The sequence below is a fragment of the Apodemus sylvaticus genome, chromosome 6 (genome assembly GCF_947179515.1).
Source record: "Apodemus sylvaticus chromosome 6, mApoSyl1.1, whole genome shotgun sequence".
In the NCBI taxonomy this organism is placed as follows: domain Eukaryota; kingdom Metazoa; phylum Chordata; class Mammalia; order Rodentia; family Muridae; genus Apodemus; species Apodemus sylvaticus.
In genome coordinates, this window is record NC_067477.1 from 113,181,774 (window position 1) to 113,201,031 (window position 19,258).

A 19,258-nucleotide genomic window follows, 5' to 3' on the forward strand; every position below is an offset into this window, starting at 1 on the left:
AAACAAACGCTTCTCTCAAACTGCTGTCCAAATACTACCTACATCAGAACCTACCTGCATTAGTCATCAGACTCTAACCTGCTAAACTAGACTCTCTGGAGGTGGAGTGATCTAACGCAGCCTTCAGCTGGCTCTCAGTATGCAAGTTTGAGGCCTCTGGTAACTAATACAATTCAAGTATCGTCTGAGGCACAGCAGCCCAACTGACACACTAGACCTGCATAGTCACTTCTTTTCCACATAGACATAACAAAGACCAGACCTCAGCATACACAGTACTACATACAGAAAGGGTCCTGCTTACCAGAATCTAAGGATTTAAGTAATACAAATAACCACATCTAAATAGGCACAAAATAATTATTTCAACACCACTTAATTATCTTCAAGGTTTGGGAAAGCTTTTATCTACAAACCTGATACTAACAATTTACCTTTAATAGGCTGATCATAATGCTCAACCATAGCTTTTTCATCTTCAAAGTACTTTACTAGCTAATTATAACCTAACCCTTGGAGGGTAGGTGTTACTGGTTTCATGACAAAGATATTTCAGAGAGATTATGCAATCTACCCACAGCCATTTAGCAATCTGTCAGAGTAATTACAATCCATGAGTAGGAAAAGATCTGAGACTAAAAAAATAAATTCAATTAGCAAACATTTATTGAAAACCTACTATGTACAGAAAACATTAGGAAAAGGAGTAAAAATGACTTTCTTGAAATCAATACAATTCATTGGACTGATAGTCACAACACTGATATAAATATAATAGCACAAAATTCTCAGAAAATGAAAAAACAGAAATAATTAAAAGAGACAAAATAATTATTAAAAGAGACAAAAGGCTCCACAGTTAGACCCTATAGTCTGTAGGAATGAAGTGTCTTTTCCAGTTTCCTCAGGAGACCACCTTTTAGTCTCTCTCTTACAGGGCAACTGGGCACTTTCCAGGACTCATTAGAAAGCTCAAAAAATGCACAGAGGTAGCGGTTACCATGACTGCAGAAAAAAACTGTGACTGCTCTTTATTTACTTGAAGCAGCCATTGTCTACCAAGTCCTGAAACTACAGGCATAGACAATGTCCTGAGTGTTCCTCAAATATCCCAAAAGCAGTGCTTACTGTTTCTAAACAATCATTATGAAATTATATGCAAGTACAAAAACGACAGGCAAGTACAAAAACGACACGCAAGTGACCATAAGTGGCCATAAGTTACAGAAAAACAAAACAGTCTGCAACAACGTAGATGCACCTCCTCCAGACACAATTCTCTGGATGACAGCTTTTGTTTTTAACATGAAAATGAAAAAGGAGTATCATGACACAAGGTTCTGATCTTAAATAGTAGTCAGTGGGCAGTGGGTACAGATACTACACTGAGAACTGTGACTGAGTAGAGAAACTACCACCAACTTTAGCCTCAACCCCACAAGGAATGCTACCTCTATGAATCCAAAACTGTAAAGACTGTTAAAAGGGAAAGGACAAATATGCCTTAAATGCAGACACTTGGCAGTTATCTCCACTGATATACTCCTTCCACACCATTTACTAGATACCTGTTCTTGTTTGCTATACTAAAGATTATAAGGGATGTGGCAGCCCGTACCTTTCAAGAAAGTTAAAACCTAACACCTAGGTATATAAAAACTTAAATGCTGAGACTACTGTAGAGTGAGGGTAATTTATTTTTGTTTTTGGTTTTGGTTTTTGGTTTTTGGTTTTTTGGTTTTTTTGGTTTTTTTTTTTCAAGACAGGGTTTCTATGTGTAACCCTGGCTGCCCTGGAACTCACTTTGTAGACCAGGCTGGCCTCAAACTCAGAAATCTGTCTGCCTCTGCCTCCCAAGTGCTGGGATTACAGGCGAGTGAGGGTAGTTTTATTTAGACTCTTTGTAGGGCAAGTCTATCAAGCAAGATGTCTCAGCAGGGGCTGGAGAGATGGCTCAGAGGTTAAGAGCACTGACTTCTTCCAGAGGTTCTGAGTTCAATCCCCAGCAACCACATGGTGGCTCACAACCATCTGGAATGGGATCTGACACCCTCTTCTGGTGTGTCTGGTATACTCATATAAATAAAATAAAGTCTTAAAACAAAAAAAAAAAAAAAAAACATGTCTCAGCAGAAAAGCTGCTTGCTTCAAAAGCCTGGCAGGACCCAAGTAAAGATAAAGGACAGAATAGACTACAAAGTTGTCCTTTGGCGGCCACATGCACACTTTGGCACATGCATCCTACACACATACATACATAAACAACACACACAAACAAACACACACACACACACACTTTAAATAAATAAATAAAATAAAAACAACTCTAACCCTTGCCCTGAAAGAGAGAGCACATATGAGTAATACCAGCAACAGGGATGCAGAAGCAGCAGGATCACCTTCAGTTCAAGGCCAGCTTCCTTGGATGTAGAAGCTAATGAAGACAGCCTGGCCACTGTGAGCTACATGAAGCTGTATGCTCCAGCAAATGGCTGGCCCTGGTCAAGTGCTCCCAAGATTTCTATGGTGGTCACTCCCCTGGACAGTGCTTAGGAACAGCCAAAACAGTGCTCGCCAGCCTTTCCACTAACTGCTGCAAGTGGAGCTACAATAAATCTCAGCCGGGTGGTGGTAGCGCACACCTTTAATCCCAGCACTTGGGAGGCAGGGGCAGGCCTGGTTTTCTAAGTTCGAGGCCAGCCTGGTCTACAGAGTGAGTTCCAGGACAGCCAGGGCTACACAGAGAAACCCTGTCTTGAAAACAAACAAACAAAAAAACAAAAAAAACAAAAAACAAAAAACAAAACAAACAAACAAAAAAAACCCCAAGAGATAAAGCTCAGTCTGTGCTAAGTCTGTTTCCTTACACACACATCTGGCGAACCTTTCCCAGCCTACCACATACCCTGGACCCTGCCCCCACCAAGCCACACCAGGACTTGATCTTCATGGTGGTTCTCTCCCCAGCCATAAAGCCCCTGCTGACCAACTCCCAGCACTACTCAAAACAGACAGACCATTCAAAGGCGGATCTCTGTGAGTTCAAGGCCAACCTGCTCTACACACAGAAACCCTGTCCTGGGGAAAACAAAAAACAAAAAAAAACACAAAACAGGGTGGGAGTTAGAAAGCTGGCTCAATACTTGCTGCTCTCTAAAAGAACCCAGGATCACTTCCCAGCACCCACATAAAAGGCTCACAACCACAAGTAACTCCAGTTCCAGGGATTCAATGCCCTCCCTCAGCCCTCAGAAGCACCAAGCACACAAATAGCACACACACATACTTGCAGGCAAACACTTATGAAAATTCTCTTCTACTTCAGAAACACAAAAACACTTGAGCCCAGGAATTCAAGAACAGCCTGGACAAAATGACTAGACTCCATGTCAGAGTAAGAGCAAAAAGGGGGAGGGGGGTAGGGAAATACAGAAATTAAACTATATGTGTATGCAAGTCAAAATAAACAGTAACCCCGCCATCATGGAATAAAAACTTTAAAGCTGGGCTGGACAAACAGTTCAGTGGCTAAGACTGCTTGCTGCAAAAGCATGAATGACTAAATTTAAATGCCCTAGCACTCACATCCAAAAGCAAAAGAGCTTGGCATACCCATATGTACCTGTAAGCCCAGCACAGTGGTGGAGGGCAGAGGGGCAGACACAGGAGGAGTGCCAGAGCTTGACTACCAGCAGCCCAACCCAAACACAGGGAGCAGGGTTCAGTGAGAGACCCCATCTCATGGAAAGGAGGTGGAGAGTGACAGAGGGACTCACAATATCCTCTTCTGACCTACTCATGTGTACTTATGGGCATAGACACCTGTGCGTATGTGCACACACACAAAATCAATGGTCTGGAATATTTGGAAAATAAGAAAAAATAGTGATTTCAACAACAAAAATTAAAGGGGGTTGGGGGGAAAAATCTTAACTTGCATTTTATGCAGGGCAGTGGTGACACATGCCTGTAATCCCAGCACTTGGGAGGCAGAGGCAGGCGGATTTCTGAGTTTGAGGCCAGCCTGGTTTACAGAGTAAGTTCCAGGACAGCCAGGGCTATACGAAAAACCCTGTCTCGAAAAAAAAAACCAAAACAAACCAAATCAAACCAAAACAAAATCTTGCATTTTATAAACAAAATCAAAATAAAATTAGTATGATTATAATGAATTGCTCAGACAGTAATTAAAAAAACAATGTTAAATATCTAAATATCAGTAGAAATGTGGAAATACAAGAACTCTTATACACTACTCCAAGACACAGAGACAAAAACAGAAAATCTGGAGTAACCATTATTTTTAGTACATGCACACTCTACTTATTCCTAGGACCTATCTCAACATTATTCCCATACCACAAGAGGCACTGTATAGAGGTTTTATGGCGGCAATATTGAAGCATTGTAAGTACTCACTCAGGACTTGAAAATGCATGCTTAATTGCAATGGGTACACTCTATAAAGGTATCAATCACACAACAATCAGACATTGACTATATGTATCCACAACTACTCAAAAGCTGAAAATAGAGTTAAAAACTAAAACGAGCTCTAGAACTAAATATCACTCATATAAACTTATGAATGTGCAGCTACTCACATGTTATATTCAACTGAGTATTGAGGATACTGAGCGTTCTTCTGGCACAGCACAGACTGATTACAGGCCAATAATGACCACCCCACCCAGTAAACACTGTTTCCCATAACCCACGAAGACCAGGCTTTATTAAAAAGATAAATACCTCATTATTTTTCTAACTAATGTGCTAGTGCCTATATAGCAGATTTCCAATGAAATATTAACTACAAAAATGTGGTAACTCCGAAGAAGAACAAACGATAATGAAATATATGCATGAAAATATTATAATGAGAGATACAGCTCAGTTAGTAGAATGTTTGCCTAGCACTCATGAGGTACTGGATTTGATGCTGTATTTGGCACTATATGAATTACATGTGGTACACACTATAATCTCAGCACTCCAAGAGTTATATAATATAGCAAGTTTAAAGCTAATATGAGTAAAATGAAGCCCCATTTAAAAAAATAAAATAAAAAAACAACTAGCCAGGCAGTGGTGGCGCATGCCTTTAATCCCAGCACTCAGGAGGCAGAGGCAGGCAGATTTCTGAGTTTGAGGCCAGCCTGGTCTACAGAGTGAGTTCCAGGACAGCCAGGGCTATACAGAAAAACCCTGTCTCGAAAACCAAAAAATTAAAAATTAAAAATAAGTAAATAAATAAATAAATAAATAAATAAATTTTTAAAAAGCCCTAATGAAACCTACTACCAAAGGTGGTGGTGCCTACCATTCTCCCAGCACTCAGAAAACAGAGACAAATAGATCTCTGGAGCCTGGTTCACACAGCAAAATCCAGACCAGCCAGGGCTATATAGACGCTCTAGAATAACAATAACAACAACAAAAACAATAACAACAATAATAATAACATGTTTTAAAAATCTTATATAAATTACTTAGGAATTACCGTCATTCATCAAGGTAGATATTTATAAAGTAATTATACTAAATAGTGAAACTTTGTAAAAATGACTTTACAATTTCTACTACATTTTCAACCTGTGGCTTTTTAATCAAATTTTCTTCTAAAGGTACATAAAGCTCAGACATTAAAATATTAAAAGTCCATTGGGCATTGGTGGCACATTCCTTTAATCCCAGTACTTGGGAGACAGAGGCAGGCGGATTTCTGAGTTCCAGGGCAGCCTGGTCTACAGAGCGAGTTCCAGGACACCCAGAACTATACAGAGAAACCCTGTCTCGAAAAAAAAACAAAAAAAAAAACAAAAAAAAAATTCAAAAATCCCAAACTTTAGCCAGAACCAAGTATGGTAGCACTTAAGAGAGTAAAGCAAAAGTATTTCCCAGTTCAAATCCAACTTGATACTTAGCAAGATACACAGCAAGATACTGTCTCAAAAATCAAATAGGTAAGTAAATCTAACAAGTAAACATTGCACAAAGTTGTAACACAGAGATTAGTTTTAAACTATACTTTATTCTTTATATTTGTTTATTGTGTGTGCATGTGTGCGGTGGGTGTATGGAGGTCAGAGGACTACTTGTAGGAGTTGATTCTACTTCCTCATGTGAATTTCAAACTCAGGCCATCAGTCTTAGTAGCTCATTCCTTTACCCTAGAAGCCATCAACAGTCCATATACTGGCTTTGGACTATATTTTTCCTGTATCTTTTTGAAAATCAAATATTTAATAAGTGATTCAATTTTATTAATCACCTTAAATACTTTAAATAAGGTTGGCTAGCACTAAAGATTTTTGCAATAAATAAAAATATTAACACACATCTACAGAGTGAGTTCCAGGACAGCCAGGGCTATACAGAGAAACCCTGTCTCGAAAAAGACAAAAAACAAAAAACAAACAAAATTAACACAAGAACTTTAATTTTCTCTATTTCTCTGAAATTACATTTCTACAAAAAATAAAACTGAAGGCTGATAGATTTCCAAAGTAACTTGAAAATCCAAAGTCCAAAAGTACCAGATCACTCCATTCATTGTCTCTCAAATACTCTTAAGGCAAAAACAGGTCACACTAGGCTCACAACCATAATATGCAGAGACTGGGTAGCACATGAGAGTAATATCTGTAGCCAAAAGCCCATGGAGTCACTACAACAGTGTTCTTTTAGTTCCTCCCTTCAGTCTAAATTTGCCACTAAAGGAGGTATCCAAGACTTTAAAGACCTAAAAGGAGACAAGAATGAGTACAAAATTCTGACACAATGATTAGGCAAACATAATTTCCAGAAGCTTTTGGCCACATCCAACACCCATGCAAGAACTGCGTGTTCAAGTGGTAGCTCTAAAAAGGCTGCTAAGTTACCCAAAGAAACGTGGACAGAAGGCACCAGACTTCAAAGGGTTAATTATATTTTTATAGTATGTACTTTCTCTCTCCCACTAGGCTTTAAAAATCAAGACGGGTAGATTTTATGATACACCTACCTCGTCCCAAGCACTATGCTGGAATCTGGAGACTTCAAAAGTCATAACATTCGAGAATGATACTGTACAACTCCGGGACGGGCAACTCAATCAGACTATATTGTGAATGGGACCTCAACTGCAGAACACATCAGTCAAGGTGATGTATGCGTAGCATCCCAGCACCCTGGGAAGCTGAGATAAGAGTACAAATTCAAGGACAGACTAACACAGAAGACTGGATTTCCTTTGAAGTTACATCTCAACAATAAAGAACATGAAAGAATTCCATCAAAACATTCAGAAGGTAGAACCCAGAACTATAACTGAACTTATCTATGTCAGTGATTTTGTCAGAACCTATTCACTGTTTTCTCATATGCCTATTACATATACATTTATAGTTCTTAATTAAGGGGCTAAATTTCATTAGTCCTCTATTCTTTGTTTTTCTTTTTTTTTCTTTGTTTTGTTTTTTTAATTATCTTTAATCATTTTTTACAGTCCAGTCATTATCTCCCTCCAGGTCCACCCTATGATAGTTCCTCTTCCCATTCTTTTTCTCCCAACTCTAAGAAGATATTCCCACCCCCACCTGCCAGGCCTCCCCACTCTCTGGGGCCTCAAGTCTCTCCAGAGTTAGGTGTGTCTTCTCTTACTTCTCAGCTGTATAAGTGTCAGGCACTGTCTTCTATTCTTAAAGCACTGCATTTTCATTTCACAAAATAGGCCAGCTTGTCCAATTATCCATTCACCCACCAGCAGATACACTGACCATCTATCTTGTTTATGTCACATGGTGAAGTAGGTCCTGGATAGAAGAATTAATAGGAAAATAAAATAGAGTGCCTGCTGCCCTCATGAGGCCTACAACCAACTGTCTCACAGTCTAAAGGTACTAGGTACACTGTCTATAGTTAGTTATTCAAAGGGCTAAGGCAAGAGTTCAAGGCCAACCTAATCAACATAGCAAGATCTCTACTTAAGGAGAAAGACAACCTAAAGAAACCTCCCCACTCCACCCCCACCACCACTCCACTCTGGAGACATGGTTTCTTCTTTCTGTGTAACCCTGGCTGTCCTGGAACTCCCTATGTAGACCAGGCTGGCTTTGAACTCAGAGATCTGGCTGCCTCTGCCTCCCAAGTGCTGGGTTTAAAGGCGTACATCCCCATTACCTGTCCCAAAAGGGGCTTTTTCTATTGTTGGCTTAGTGTTTGTCTGTTCTTCTTTGTATTTGTTTTTTGGGAGGGTTTTGTTCTGTGACCCATGAAGGCCTAGATCTCGCTATACAGCCAGCCCAGGCTGGCCTCAAACTCAAGCAACCCTTTCCCCTCAACCTCCACAGTGCTCCACAGGAATGAGCCATTATGTGCAGTTACTCAGAGAAAGACTTTAAGCAAAATCTATCTTATCTCCAATAAGTACAAAACAATATGAAAAATACTACCGCATATTCATAACTCAAAAGCACCATAAGTTTATAATCTGGCAGTAACATACACTCAAAACAATTTAAACACCAATGCAAACTACCACCTGACATTATATATAAGATCCTTAAAAAGGCATCTAGATGGGCTGGAGAGATGGCTCAGCAGGTAAGAGCACAGACTGCTCTTCTGAAGGTTCTGAGTTCAAATCCCAGCAACTACATAGTGGCTCACAATCATTCGTAATGAAATCTTACAATCTCTTCTGGTGTCATGGTGGCTAGTTTATATGAGCTACAGTGTACTCATATAAAATAAATTTTTAAAAAAGGCATCTAGATGAGGGGCAGGGTGTTTAAGAACAGAGTATATGCTTAGCATGTGCACAATCCTAAATTGAATCCTCACTTCCTCAAAGGGAAAAAAATAGAGTTGATACTTTCTATTGGTTTTATTTGTTTTGTTTTGTTTCCCTTATTTTTGAGACAGGGTCTATCATCCAGACTGGCATCAAATTCCTACGGTTGATCTGATTACTTAGAAGCACAGTCATGCAGCGCCATGCCCAGGCTATTACACACACACACACACACACACACACACACACACACCTTGGTTTTCTAAGGCAGGTTCTCACTATGTAGCAGCTCCAAATGGTTATAAACTCACTCTGTACCCCAGGCTGGCCTCATACTCTGGGCAATCCTTCTGCTTCAGTCTCTCTCTCAAGTGCCCACTGCTAGCTGTAGCTTACATTTCAAGTTAACACGTACACCACATACAATTTCTCCACCAGCTCGGTACTCCCATATAACACTACCCAAAGCTCATTACATCTTTCCTCCCAGGTAAGGCATTTTGCCCAAAATTCTCCCCAAGAAAGGAAACATAAAATTGTAAAATATTCCTATTGTAAAATCCAACACTTAATATCAAGACATAAACTCAAATTGGCTATGTACATAAATGTTCATTTCCTAAACAAAAATGTACAACACTTTGAGGTAGCCCCTTAAATAGTGTCCATTTCCATTCCAAAACAAACACAGTTGGGCTCCAATAGTTCTCAGAACAAGTAGTAATCCTACCACCTGCCCAGCTGGCTCTCAGAAATCATGATTTATCTATAATAAAAAATTAGGAACATCCAGTAAAGGTTCTAAGAAACTATCAAAAGATGAGACGGAATACTGGCTTACTCTGTGTTGATCCCCACCATCTAAAACAAACAATTAAAACCCTAAATAGACATTTCTCAAAAGAAGACATATGAATGACTAACAAGCATGTTAAAAATTGGTACAATATTACTCATTAGAAAAATACAAATTTTAAAAAAATTAAATGGGGGTTTGAGACAAGGTCTTACTACATAGCTTTAGCTGTCCTGAAACTCATAGATACCTGCCTACCTCTGACTTTAGGCATTCTCCACTACACCCTGGCTAAAAAAAATATTCTTAAAATATCTATCAAGTAGCAGCGTGTGGTAGTGTACACCTTTAAACCTAGCACTAGGGAGGCAGAGGCAAGGATCTCTGAATTTGAAGCCAGCCTAGTCTACACAGCAAGTTTTAGGACAGCCAGGGCTATACTGAGAAATCCTGTCAGGGATTGGGGAAAAGGGGAGAGCCATCTATAAAGTGTTGGTAAGCATGTAACCAAAGGGAACCCCACTTTATTTCCTATCAGTGGTAGGGAAAATGGTATTTTGCCCAAAATTCCTATCAGTGGTAGGGAAAAGGCAACCCTGGAAAACAGTGGAGGATTCTGAAAACAATAAAACTGGGGGCTGGAAAGATGGCTCAGTGGTTAAGAGCACTGACTGCTCTTCCAGAGTCTTGAGTTCAAATCCCAGCAACCACATGGTGGCTCACGGCCATGTAATGGGATCCAATGCCTTCTTCTGGTGTCTGAAGACAGCTACAGCATACTTACATATAATAAGTAAATAATAATAATAATAATAATAATAATAAAAGTGAAACCACCATGATTCAGCACTCTCACTTCTGTACATTCACCAAAGGAACTGTATCAAGAGTCTAGTGAGGTGTGCCTGCCTGGAGGCCCACACCTTTAATCAACACACAAGAAACTGAAGCTGGCAGATCTCTGAGTTCAAAGACAGCCAGGCTATAGAGAAATCCTGTCCTGAAAAATAAACAACAATAAAAACAAAAATATTTCAAAGAGGTAACTACATTTCCATATCTATTGTAGCATTATGCATAATAGAAAAGGTATAAAAATATTAATGCCACAAGCCAGATAGATGAAGAAAATATGGTGTATGCATATAGAAAGCATATACACTGAAATATTGTTCAACATTTAAGAAGGAAATTCTTCCATTTACAACATAGCAAACTTGGAGCACATTATGCTGAGTAAACTAAGTCAGACATGAAAAGATACTGTATGATCTCATTTGTATGCACAACAGAAGACAGACAAACTCAGATATGCCGAATGAACAAGGATGAGTGCCAAGAGCTAAAGGGATAAAGAATAGGGAGGCAGCGGTCAAAGCCAACAAAGTTTCAATTATGCCAGATAAATAATTCTGGAAAGCTACTCTACAGCATAGTGACTACAACTAAAAATATTGCATCACACCTAAAAAGAAATACACTGTATCATACCCACAAAGGAATACACTGTATCAAAGCGAAAAGGAAATAATTGTATCATTTCTAAAAATAAGACTGGTAACAATAGAAGTATTAGAGAGCACAGGAAAAATCTGGAAGTGATCTGCTGTTCCTGTGGTTTTCAGGGTGGTGACAGTTTTACAAGGTTATCCTTTTGTTTTAAATTAGGTTATTTATTTACATCCAAATCATAGCTTCCCTTTACAGGGCTGTTTGTTTTTTGAGACAGTTTTTTCTGGCTACACAGAGAAACTCTGTCTCTAAAACAATTTTAAAAATTAAAAACTAAATAAATAAATAAAAGATACTGACAAAAATCATTTCAATACAGACAGACTACATCCTAGTTTATCTACTTCCCTACAGAGATACAACTTAAGAAAAAGTCAAAACATTAGGAATAACTTTTGGTGCTATAATTTTCTGAGGGAAATGAAAAATAACAAGTAAAATGAATGAAATAACTTAAAGATCATGAAAAGGGGAGGAAAAGTCAACATAAAATATAGAAAACAGCACATGAGTAGGAAAAAAAGGAACTCCTTAATCACCAAGTACAAAGAAGAAAGAGTCCATACAAGTCTTACTATATAAGGAGGATCTTCTAAAGCAACAAAGTAGCAATCCAATTCCCAAGGAATTAGGCTTTCCAGGCAGGAAGAAATGTCCATTAAAGATCCCACAAACACAGACCAGAAAGGGTGAACTAGGAGAGCTAAATTCCAATAACATAAAAACAAATCAAATCAATTCACTTCAGAAATACACAAGAAATACATAACATGTTTTGGATAGGTAACACTACATAGACATAATAAATTCAGACCTGTAACTTTTCCTCTTCTACAAGTCCAATAGCTCATAGCATGAGAGTATCTCAAAAATTTCTCAGAGAGCAATTTAGATTCATCATCTACTATAGCAATACTGTAAATCCCTTTAAGAATGAAAGGCAAATATTTCAAAGTAAATCTTAAGAGCCAACTGTTATGGTCTTTTAAAACATTTTAAAAAGAGTTCTCAAGATAATGTTTCATTAGTATGGTAGAAAACAGTATCTTTCATTCTTCTGGCCATTTAAAAGCTACCAAATGTTCATTTCCACATTAGACTATTGATTCTTTGCCTTTTAACATCTCCATAACAGCTGCCTGACAAATTACCTCACCTTATTCCTCAGGGGGTAAGGACAGCATGAGATCCCTGAATTCAAAAACGGGACCACAAACTGATCAGTGAGAGATGAGCTAATTGCCTCAGATGAGCCTGACACTACTCAGATAGACTAGGCACTCATGGCATGATACAATTACATGCTTATACTCTAAATATTTAATTTGCACTTTAAGTGTAGAGGACACACTGGTCCTTAAAATTATTTAAGAATGTGATAGCATCAGTAAGTTAAGAAATTTGTACATTAGGATGGTTTCTGGAGGAAAAAAAAAAAAAAACAAAACAAAAAAACCCTCCGGAATACTTAGCTCAACCAAAGAACTCTACACACTCCTAAAGTCTACTAAATTAAGACAGCTCAAAAATACTTTCCAGATTTCTCACAAAAAAAGATTTCCAAAGATACAATAAATATATTTCATATCACGGCTGCTATATATTCTAAGCGTATACATAGCATTTCTGTTGTATTTACTAATATTCATTTTGATTAGTGTCAAAACAGTGTAAAACACAGAGAAAATGTATAAGCAAGCCACAACTTTGTAAATCCCTACAAAACCTTACATATGTTAAATAACAAAAATGATGTGAATTTAAGGGAATATTTTAAATAAACAACACTGTTCAGCCAAATTACTCTTAAAAGTTAACCTCTTTCTAGGCAGAATTAACCCACGCCTTGAATTCAGAACCAATCTCATAGTAACACAAACTTCTTGCTAACCTTAAAAGTGACATTTGCGATAGCTTCCTGTTTTACACTACAGGTGATAAAAGTTCAGAATCTGAGATCTCATCTTTTAAGAACTAAAGCAACTCTTGCTTCTTCGAGTGTCACTTCTGCAATTGTACGGACCACAACAATGCTAGTTGGACTTTGGTAAACCATTTCCTTAAAAGAAATGTAGAAACCATGTCACTTTGGAATCATGATGCCCATTCGACCCTACCTACTCCCTTTGTGACTTGAAAGTCCTCTGCTCTCCACAGTAACCTTGGTTAGCTGGCTGGCTCACCCTACAGCTCACAGCACCGTGTCTGATCTGCCTTGCCTACAGAGAGAGGCGTTAAGCGTTGGTTTTGTTTTTTAAAGTTGGTGTCAGAGCAGCTACAAACTTTTTTCAGCATCCCTGCCTGCCTGCCAACTGGAGCTCTGTTCACTTCCTTACCAACTTGAACCACCCCCAAACTAAGTAAACTCAAGACAGCGGCAAGAGCTGACACACTTTCAAGAAGGGTTTGACACCGCAGAAAACTTTCACTTCTCTCTTCTCCCCTTCCAAGCCGGGCACTGCAGCCCTACATTCTTGCTTCCTCTAGAATTCCCCCTAAAGCCGGGCAAGGACACGAATGCCAGACCGTTCTAATGTCCCCGAAAAGGACCCCAAGAGCCATCTCCCGTGGACTCAAGTGCTGTTCTTTACACAAAAGAACCGGGCCGGAACAGCAAAGGTGCTGGAGTCGCGGCCCTTCGGCGGCTGCCACCCTCCACCGCACCCGCAAGACGGTCTCCGGCCAGACAAAGCCCGGGCGGCCGGGCCAGCACTCGCAAGCCTCGGCCGCGGGCCGCCGCTCTTACCCGGGCCTCGTCCAGGGCGCCGCCGCTTCCCCCGGCCTTGGCTGCCGGGCAGCTGGCCGCGCGCGTCTTGGAAGAGCGGGTCCGAGAGGAGATGAAATGGCTGCTGCTGCCGGTCGCCCCCGGCTCCGCTCCGGCCCCAGGCCCAGGCCCGGGCCCAGGAGACTTGGACCCGAGAAGGCGCAGAGAGCTCTTCCGGGTGTTCACCATGGTCCAGCCAGGGGGACCGGGTCCACGCCGCGCCCGCCGCTCCCGGGAGAGGCGAGGAAGGCCGGCCCGCCGGCGGGCAGGGGCCGGCGGAGCCTTGCCGGGCCGGCTCGCGTTGCCTCTCTGGGACGCGGGCCCGACAGGCTAGAGCGGGACAGAAGGCAGAGGCGGCGCGCGGAGGCAGGGAGCGGGAGGTGGAAGCGAGGCTGCAGGCCGGCCACACAGACCCTGCGCCCGCTCAGCCGTCCTCAGCGGGAGCCGAGCGGAGCCGCCATGTCTGCCCCTTTCTCTCTCGTTCTCTCTCGAGCTCCGTGCGTCAGGTCTCTGGCGCCGCAGGGCCGACAAGGCCGCTTCTGGACGCGGCCGCTGCGGGGCGCTGCAAGGACGCGCAGCCCTTCCCTCTCCGCAGGCCCCGCCCCGACGTGACGTCAGTGCTCGGCAGGAGGCCTGGGGGGGAGGCGCTCTGGGCTGTGAACTCCACTGTGGCCAGCTTTGGCAGGCCTGTCTAGACTGGGGGATGGGCAGAGCAACCTAGGGCGCAGGACGAGTTTCCGCGTGGAACGTAGTCCGGACCCTTCAACGCCCTGCCAAGACCGAGGTCCCCAGATTCCAGACTCCTGCGGTGACCTGAATTACGCAAGGAACGGCCGACCAAGCGAGCGCGGGGTAGTAGGAATGGAGAGGAGGGTGCGGTGCGGTGCGGGGAGTTCCAGTTGCCTAGCTACTTAAGACAAGATCCCTAATGAACTTGGGCTGCACTATGCATGACTGTTCAAATGCTAATGGCGGTGAAAGAAAGACGCCCCTACGGGGTGGTCCACCGGAGATTAACTAAGAAAAAAGCAATCCTCGGAACCCTGCATCCTTTTTGTTTGTTTGGTTTTGGTTTTGGTTTTTTTGGTTTTTTGGATTTAGTTTTTTCGAGACAGGGTTTCTCTGTATAGCCTTGGCTGTCCTGGAACTCACTCTGTAGACCAGGCTGGCCTCGAACTCAGAAATCCGCCTGCCTCTGCCTCCCAGAGTGCTGGGATTACAGGCGTGCACCACCACCCCTGGGTCCCTGCATCGTTTTTTTTAAACTCACTATAGAGACCAAACTAGCCTTGAACTCTGCATCCCAAGCGCCAGGATTAAAGGCTTAAACCACTAAACTCAAAAGGAACTCTGCATCTTTAAACAAAGTAAAATTGTTGTTCGCTATGACTCTAGCCAAGTCTAGAGTGATTTCAGCAGCATCTTTTATCTCCAACCTATCCGTGTGCAGAATTAAGACAAAACACTTCCAAAGGGAAAAATTAATAAAGTACATGTAATAGGAAAAGATCTGGAGTTATAGAGGGAAGAATAAATGTTCATTTCAAAGCATCACAGTTTATCAAAGATAGAGAGCCTACTCTTTATTTGAGCAGAAATTCACCCTGATTATTACACTTTAAAAAAAAAAAGAAAGAGTAAATTCCACTAAAAATCAAATAGCTTCATAGTTACAGCATTTTAGCCATGTAAGACACAGACATAAAAATTAATGAGCTTCGTTCAGTCTTCACACTATAGAATGTCTATGTACAGAGTAGTTTGAATTCCAGAAAAGCAAACATTTGGAAGGCAGAGGCAGGGGGTTCTCTGTGAATTCAAAGCCATCTTGGTCTGCATAGTTCCAGGACCGGCAGAGCTACATAATGAGACTCTCTGGTTATGTATTCTGGTTCTCCAGACAGCTCACCAACAGAAGGACAAGGAAGCAGTAAAGTACATCTGATAGGGCAAGCAGCGAGAGCCCCTACCCCAAGCAAGGACTTAAGGAACTCCTCTAGAGATACATTTTGAATTACAAAATGAGGGGAAAGACATCGCAGAAAGAAAGGGGAGGGGGGCATGGAGAGCAGAGGGCACAGTTGTTTGTACTAGAGAAAAAAAATAAGACAATAAAATACTTTTTGAACTTTACTTAAAACTGTATACAAATAAGACTTGGGAATATAGTATAATAGTAAAATACATGACTACATAACCCTTCTCCCATGTCAAACTAGCACAATAAGAAGGAAAAAAATTACAAGTGTTAAAAAGAAGTGCACGCCTGTAATCCCAGCATTCTGGGAGGCAGAGGCAGGCAGATTTCTGAGTTCAAGGCCAGCCTGGTCTACAGAGTGAGTTCCAGGACAGCCAGGGCTACACAGAGAAACCCTGTCTAGAAAAAAAAAAAACAAAAAACAAATCTAAAAAAAAAAAAAACTAAGTTTGGTTACTTTGGGAACAACCAAAAGCTAAGGCCTAGAGGGAACTCAGGCAGAGTTCTAAAGATCTCTTCTGTTTTCAACATATCCCAGGGAAATGAGAATCTATTTTGAGAGATTAAAAAAAAAAAATAGCCGGACGGTGGTGGCGCACGCCTGTAATCCCAGCACTCTGGGAGGCAGAGGCAGGCGGATTTCTGAGTTCGAGGCCAGCCTGGTCTGCAGCCTGAGATCCAGGACAGCCAAGACTATACAGAGAAACCCTGTCTTGAAAAAAACAAATAAAATAAAATAAGGCTGGAGATGGTGACACAGGTCTGTGATCCCTGAGCCAAGACATCTATTTTCATTTAAGTTTTTTTTTATGTATATGAGTACACTGTCACTGTCTTTAGACACACCAGAAGAAAGCATCAGATCCCACTACAGATGGTGGTGAGCCACCATGTGTTTGCTGGGATTTGAACTGAGGACCTCTGGAAGAGCAGCCAGTGAGTGCTCTTACCCACTGAACCATCTCTATTCTGGGCAAGTGCTCTTCCACTGACCTTCACCCTTGCCCTTTGTTTTATTGTCTCAACAGGATCTTACTAAGTTGCCTGTTGTGGTAAATCTCCAACCCAAAATGTGCTGTTCCTCCAAGGCACGTGCTTCTCTCCATTCTCCTTCTGCTGCCTCCTCCGTCTGCCGTCCTTTCTCCTCCAATAAAAGGCTAGAGCCTGTGATCGGTTAAGGGAGACGGATGGGACTTGAGTTCTCAGGAGAGACCAAAGGGAAAGTGGAAGTGGAAGAGGTGTGAGAGGAGATGGGCCCTGAGCTCACGGCCAGGAAATCCAGCATTAACAAGGAACACATGGCTGGGATGGAAGTCAGAATGGCTCCAAGCCTGCCAATCTAGGCTTATGGGTTATAAATAAAATGCCTGCATTGTGTGTCTTTTATACAGGCTAGCTAGAATGTTTTATTCCTGTTACAAAGATGTTAATTTTTTAACTCAAAATTTTTAGCTGGGCAGTGGTGGCACACATCTTTAATCCCAGCACTTGGGAGGCAGAGGCAGGTGGATTTCTGAGTTCAAGGCCAGCCTGGTCTACATAGCGAGTTCCAGGACAGCCAGGGCTACACAGAGAAACCCTGTCTCAGAAAAAAAATTTGTAATTGTAGGATAAGAAGACTCGGGGAAGGCTGGGCGGTGGTGGCGCACGCCTGTAATCCCAGCACTCTAGGAGGCAGAGGCAGGCAGATTTCTGAGTTCGAGGCCAGCCTGGTCTACAGAGTGAGTTCCAGGACAGCCAGGGCTACACAGAGAAACCCTGTCTTGAAAAAAACAAAAATTAAAAAAAAAAATAAATAAATAAAAGAAGAAGAAGAAGACTCTGGAGGAAAAAAGACATTTCTTATAAAGGACATAAAACTATATCATAACAGAAAAGATGACAAATTATGTAAATTTAAAAAATTACTTTTTTTTTGGTTTGTTGAGATAGCGTTTCTCGGTGTAGCCCTCCCTAGATGTCCTAGAACTTGTTTTGTAGACCAGGCTGGCCTCAAATTTAAAGAGATCTGCCTGCTTCTGCCTCCCAAGTGCTGGGATTAAAGGTGTAAATGATACCTTTAAAAACAAACAACAAAAGCTGGAGCATGGTCCCCAGGATCGCAAAGATGCTAGGCACTGCCCAGCACTCAAGAGGCAGAGACAGATGGGCCTCTGAGCTTGCAGCTGATCTCGGCTACATGGTAAGTTTCAGGCCAGCCAGGACTACAGAGTGAAAATCTACAAGGCATGGCGGTGGGATCCTAGACAGATGCTTCACCACTCAGAGATGTTTTCTGATATTCATTTTATTTTATATGTAGGCATGTGTACATGCAACATACTTGCCGTGCCAGCAGAGGTCAGAGGAGGGTATCAGATACCATCAAAGTGAGGTAAGAGGCAGTTGTGAGCCATCGGGTGGGTACAAGGAACCAAGGGAGGGGCGCTTCAAAAGCAGCTAAGCACTCTCAGTTGCTGGGCCACCTCCTCACTCTCCTGAGAGTTTTTCTTAATCGCTTCTCTTAAGGCTGGAGAGATGGCCCAGCTGTTTGTTGCATGATGCTCTCACCCAGAACCCAAGCTTGGTTCCCAGAACCCACATCCTGGTGGCTCATAACAACCTGTGTATATCCAGTGCCAGGGATCAGTCACCCTATTCTGGCCAAGTTTGGCCTCCTCAAATATTTGTGAAGGCACACAAATACACATAAATAATGTTTTAAGAGTCCTTAAATAAAGGAAACATGCAAGGCATAAATGGGAAAAAAAATAAAAAAAAAGAGGAATTGCTGTTTTGTGCATGATGACACCTCTAATCCAGAATTTCAGCATTTTTAAGATTAAGTTAAGAAGATTTTGAGTTAGAGACCAACCTGGGCTAAAGAGAGCCAGTTTGGAAGAGCCTCAGTTACATAGTATTACCCTGTCTCAAAAAAAAAATAAAAATTATATAAAAAATATATATATATGTATATGTATATATACATATTTGAAGCCTTAATATGAAGAATAATGTAAACTGGGCAGTGATGGCACACCCCTTTGATACCAGCTCCCAGGAGGCAGAGGCAAGTGGGTCTTGTAGTATGAGTTCAGCCTGGTCTACAGATTAAGTTCCAGGACAGCCAGGGCTACACAGAGAAATACTGTCTAGGAAGAAAGAAAGAAAAAAAGAAAGAAAGAGAGAAGAGAAGAGAAAAATGTAATAGTTAATGTTGTTAACGACAGGATTTCACTGTGTGGCCCATGCTGTCCTTGAACTCCTAAAGTTTCTGCCTTAGGTTCCCAAGTACTCAGGTTACAGGTGTGTGCCTCTGTGCTGTTTGGTTGCGCTTGGACGACTGAGACAGTTAGATCCTGAGGGCTCTGATCTAACCAAGGGTTTAATCTACTGATGGATTACAGTTTGGATGGACTTTGGTGAGGTGGCAGAGCTCTAGAAGGTAAGGGCTGA

General features: G+C 41.6%; 1 protein-coding gene across 3 annotated transcripts in view; it reads right to left on the reverse strand.

Annotated features, from left to right (window-relative positions):
* Atad2b (ATPase family AAA domain containing 2B) overlaps positions 1-14,412 on the reverse strand; it is a 129,251-nt gene extending 114,839 nt beyond the window's left edge. The window contains exon 1 of one of the 3 annotated variants that reach the window (XM_052186151.1): positions 13,828-14,412. In XM_052186151.1, the coding sequence (XP_052042111.1) occupies positions 13,828-14,034 (207 nt within the window). In that variant the 5' untranslated portion in view covers positions 14,035-14,412. The remainder of the gene's footprint in view (positions 1-13,827) is intronic. The other 2 variants (XM_052186150.1, XM_052186149.1) reach the window with 2 other exon arrangements.
* Between the last annotated feature and the right edge of the window lie 4,846 nt (positions 14,413-19,258).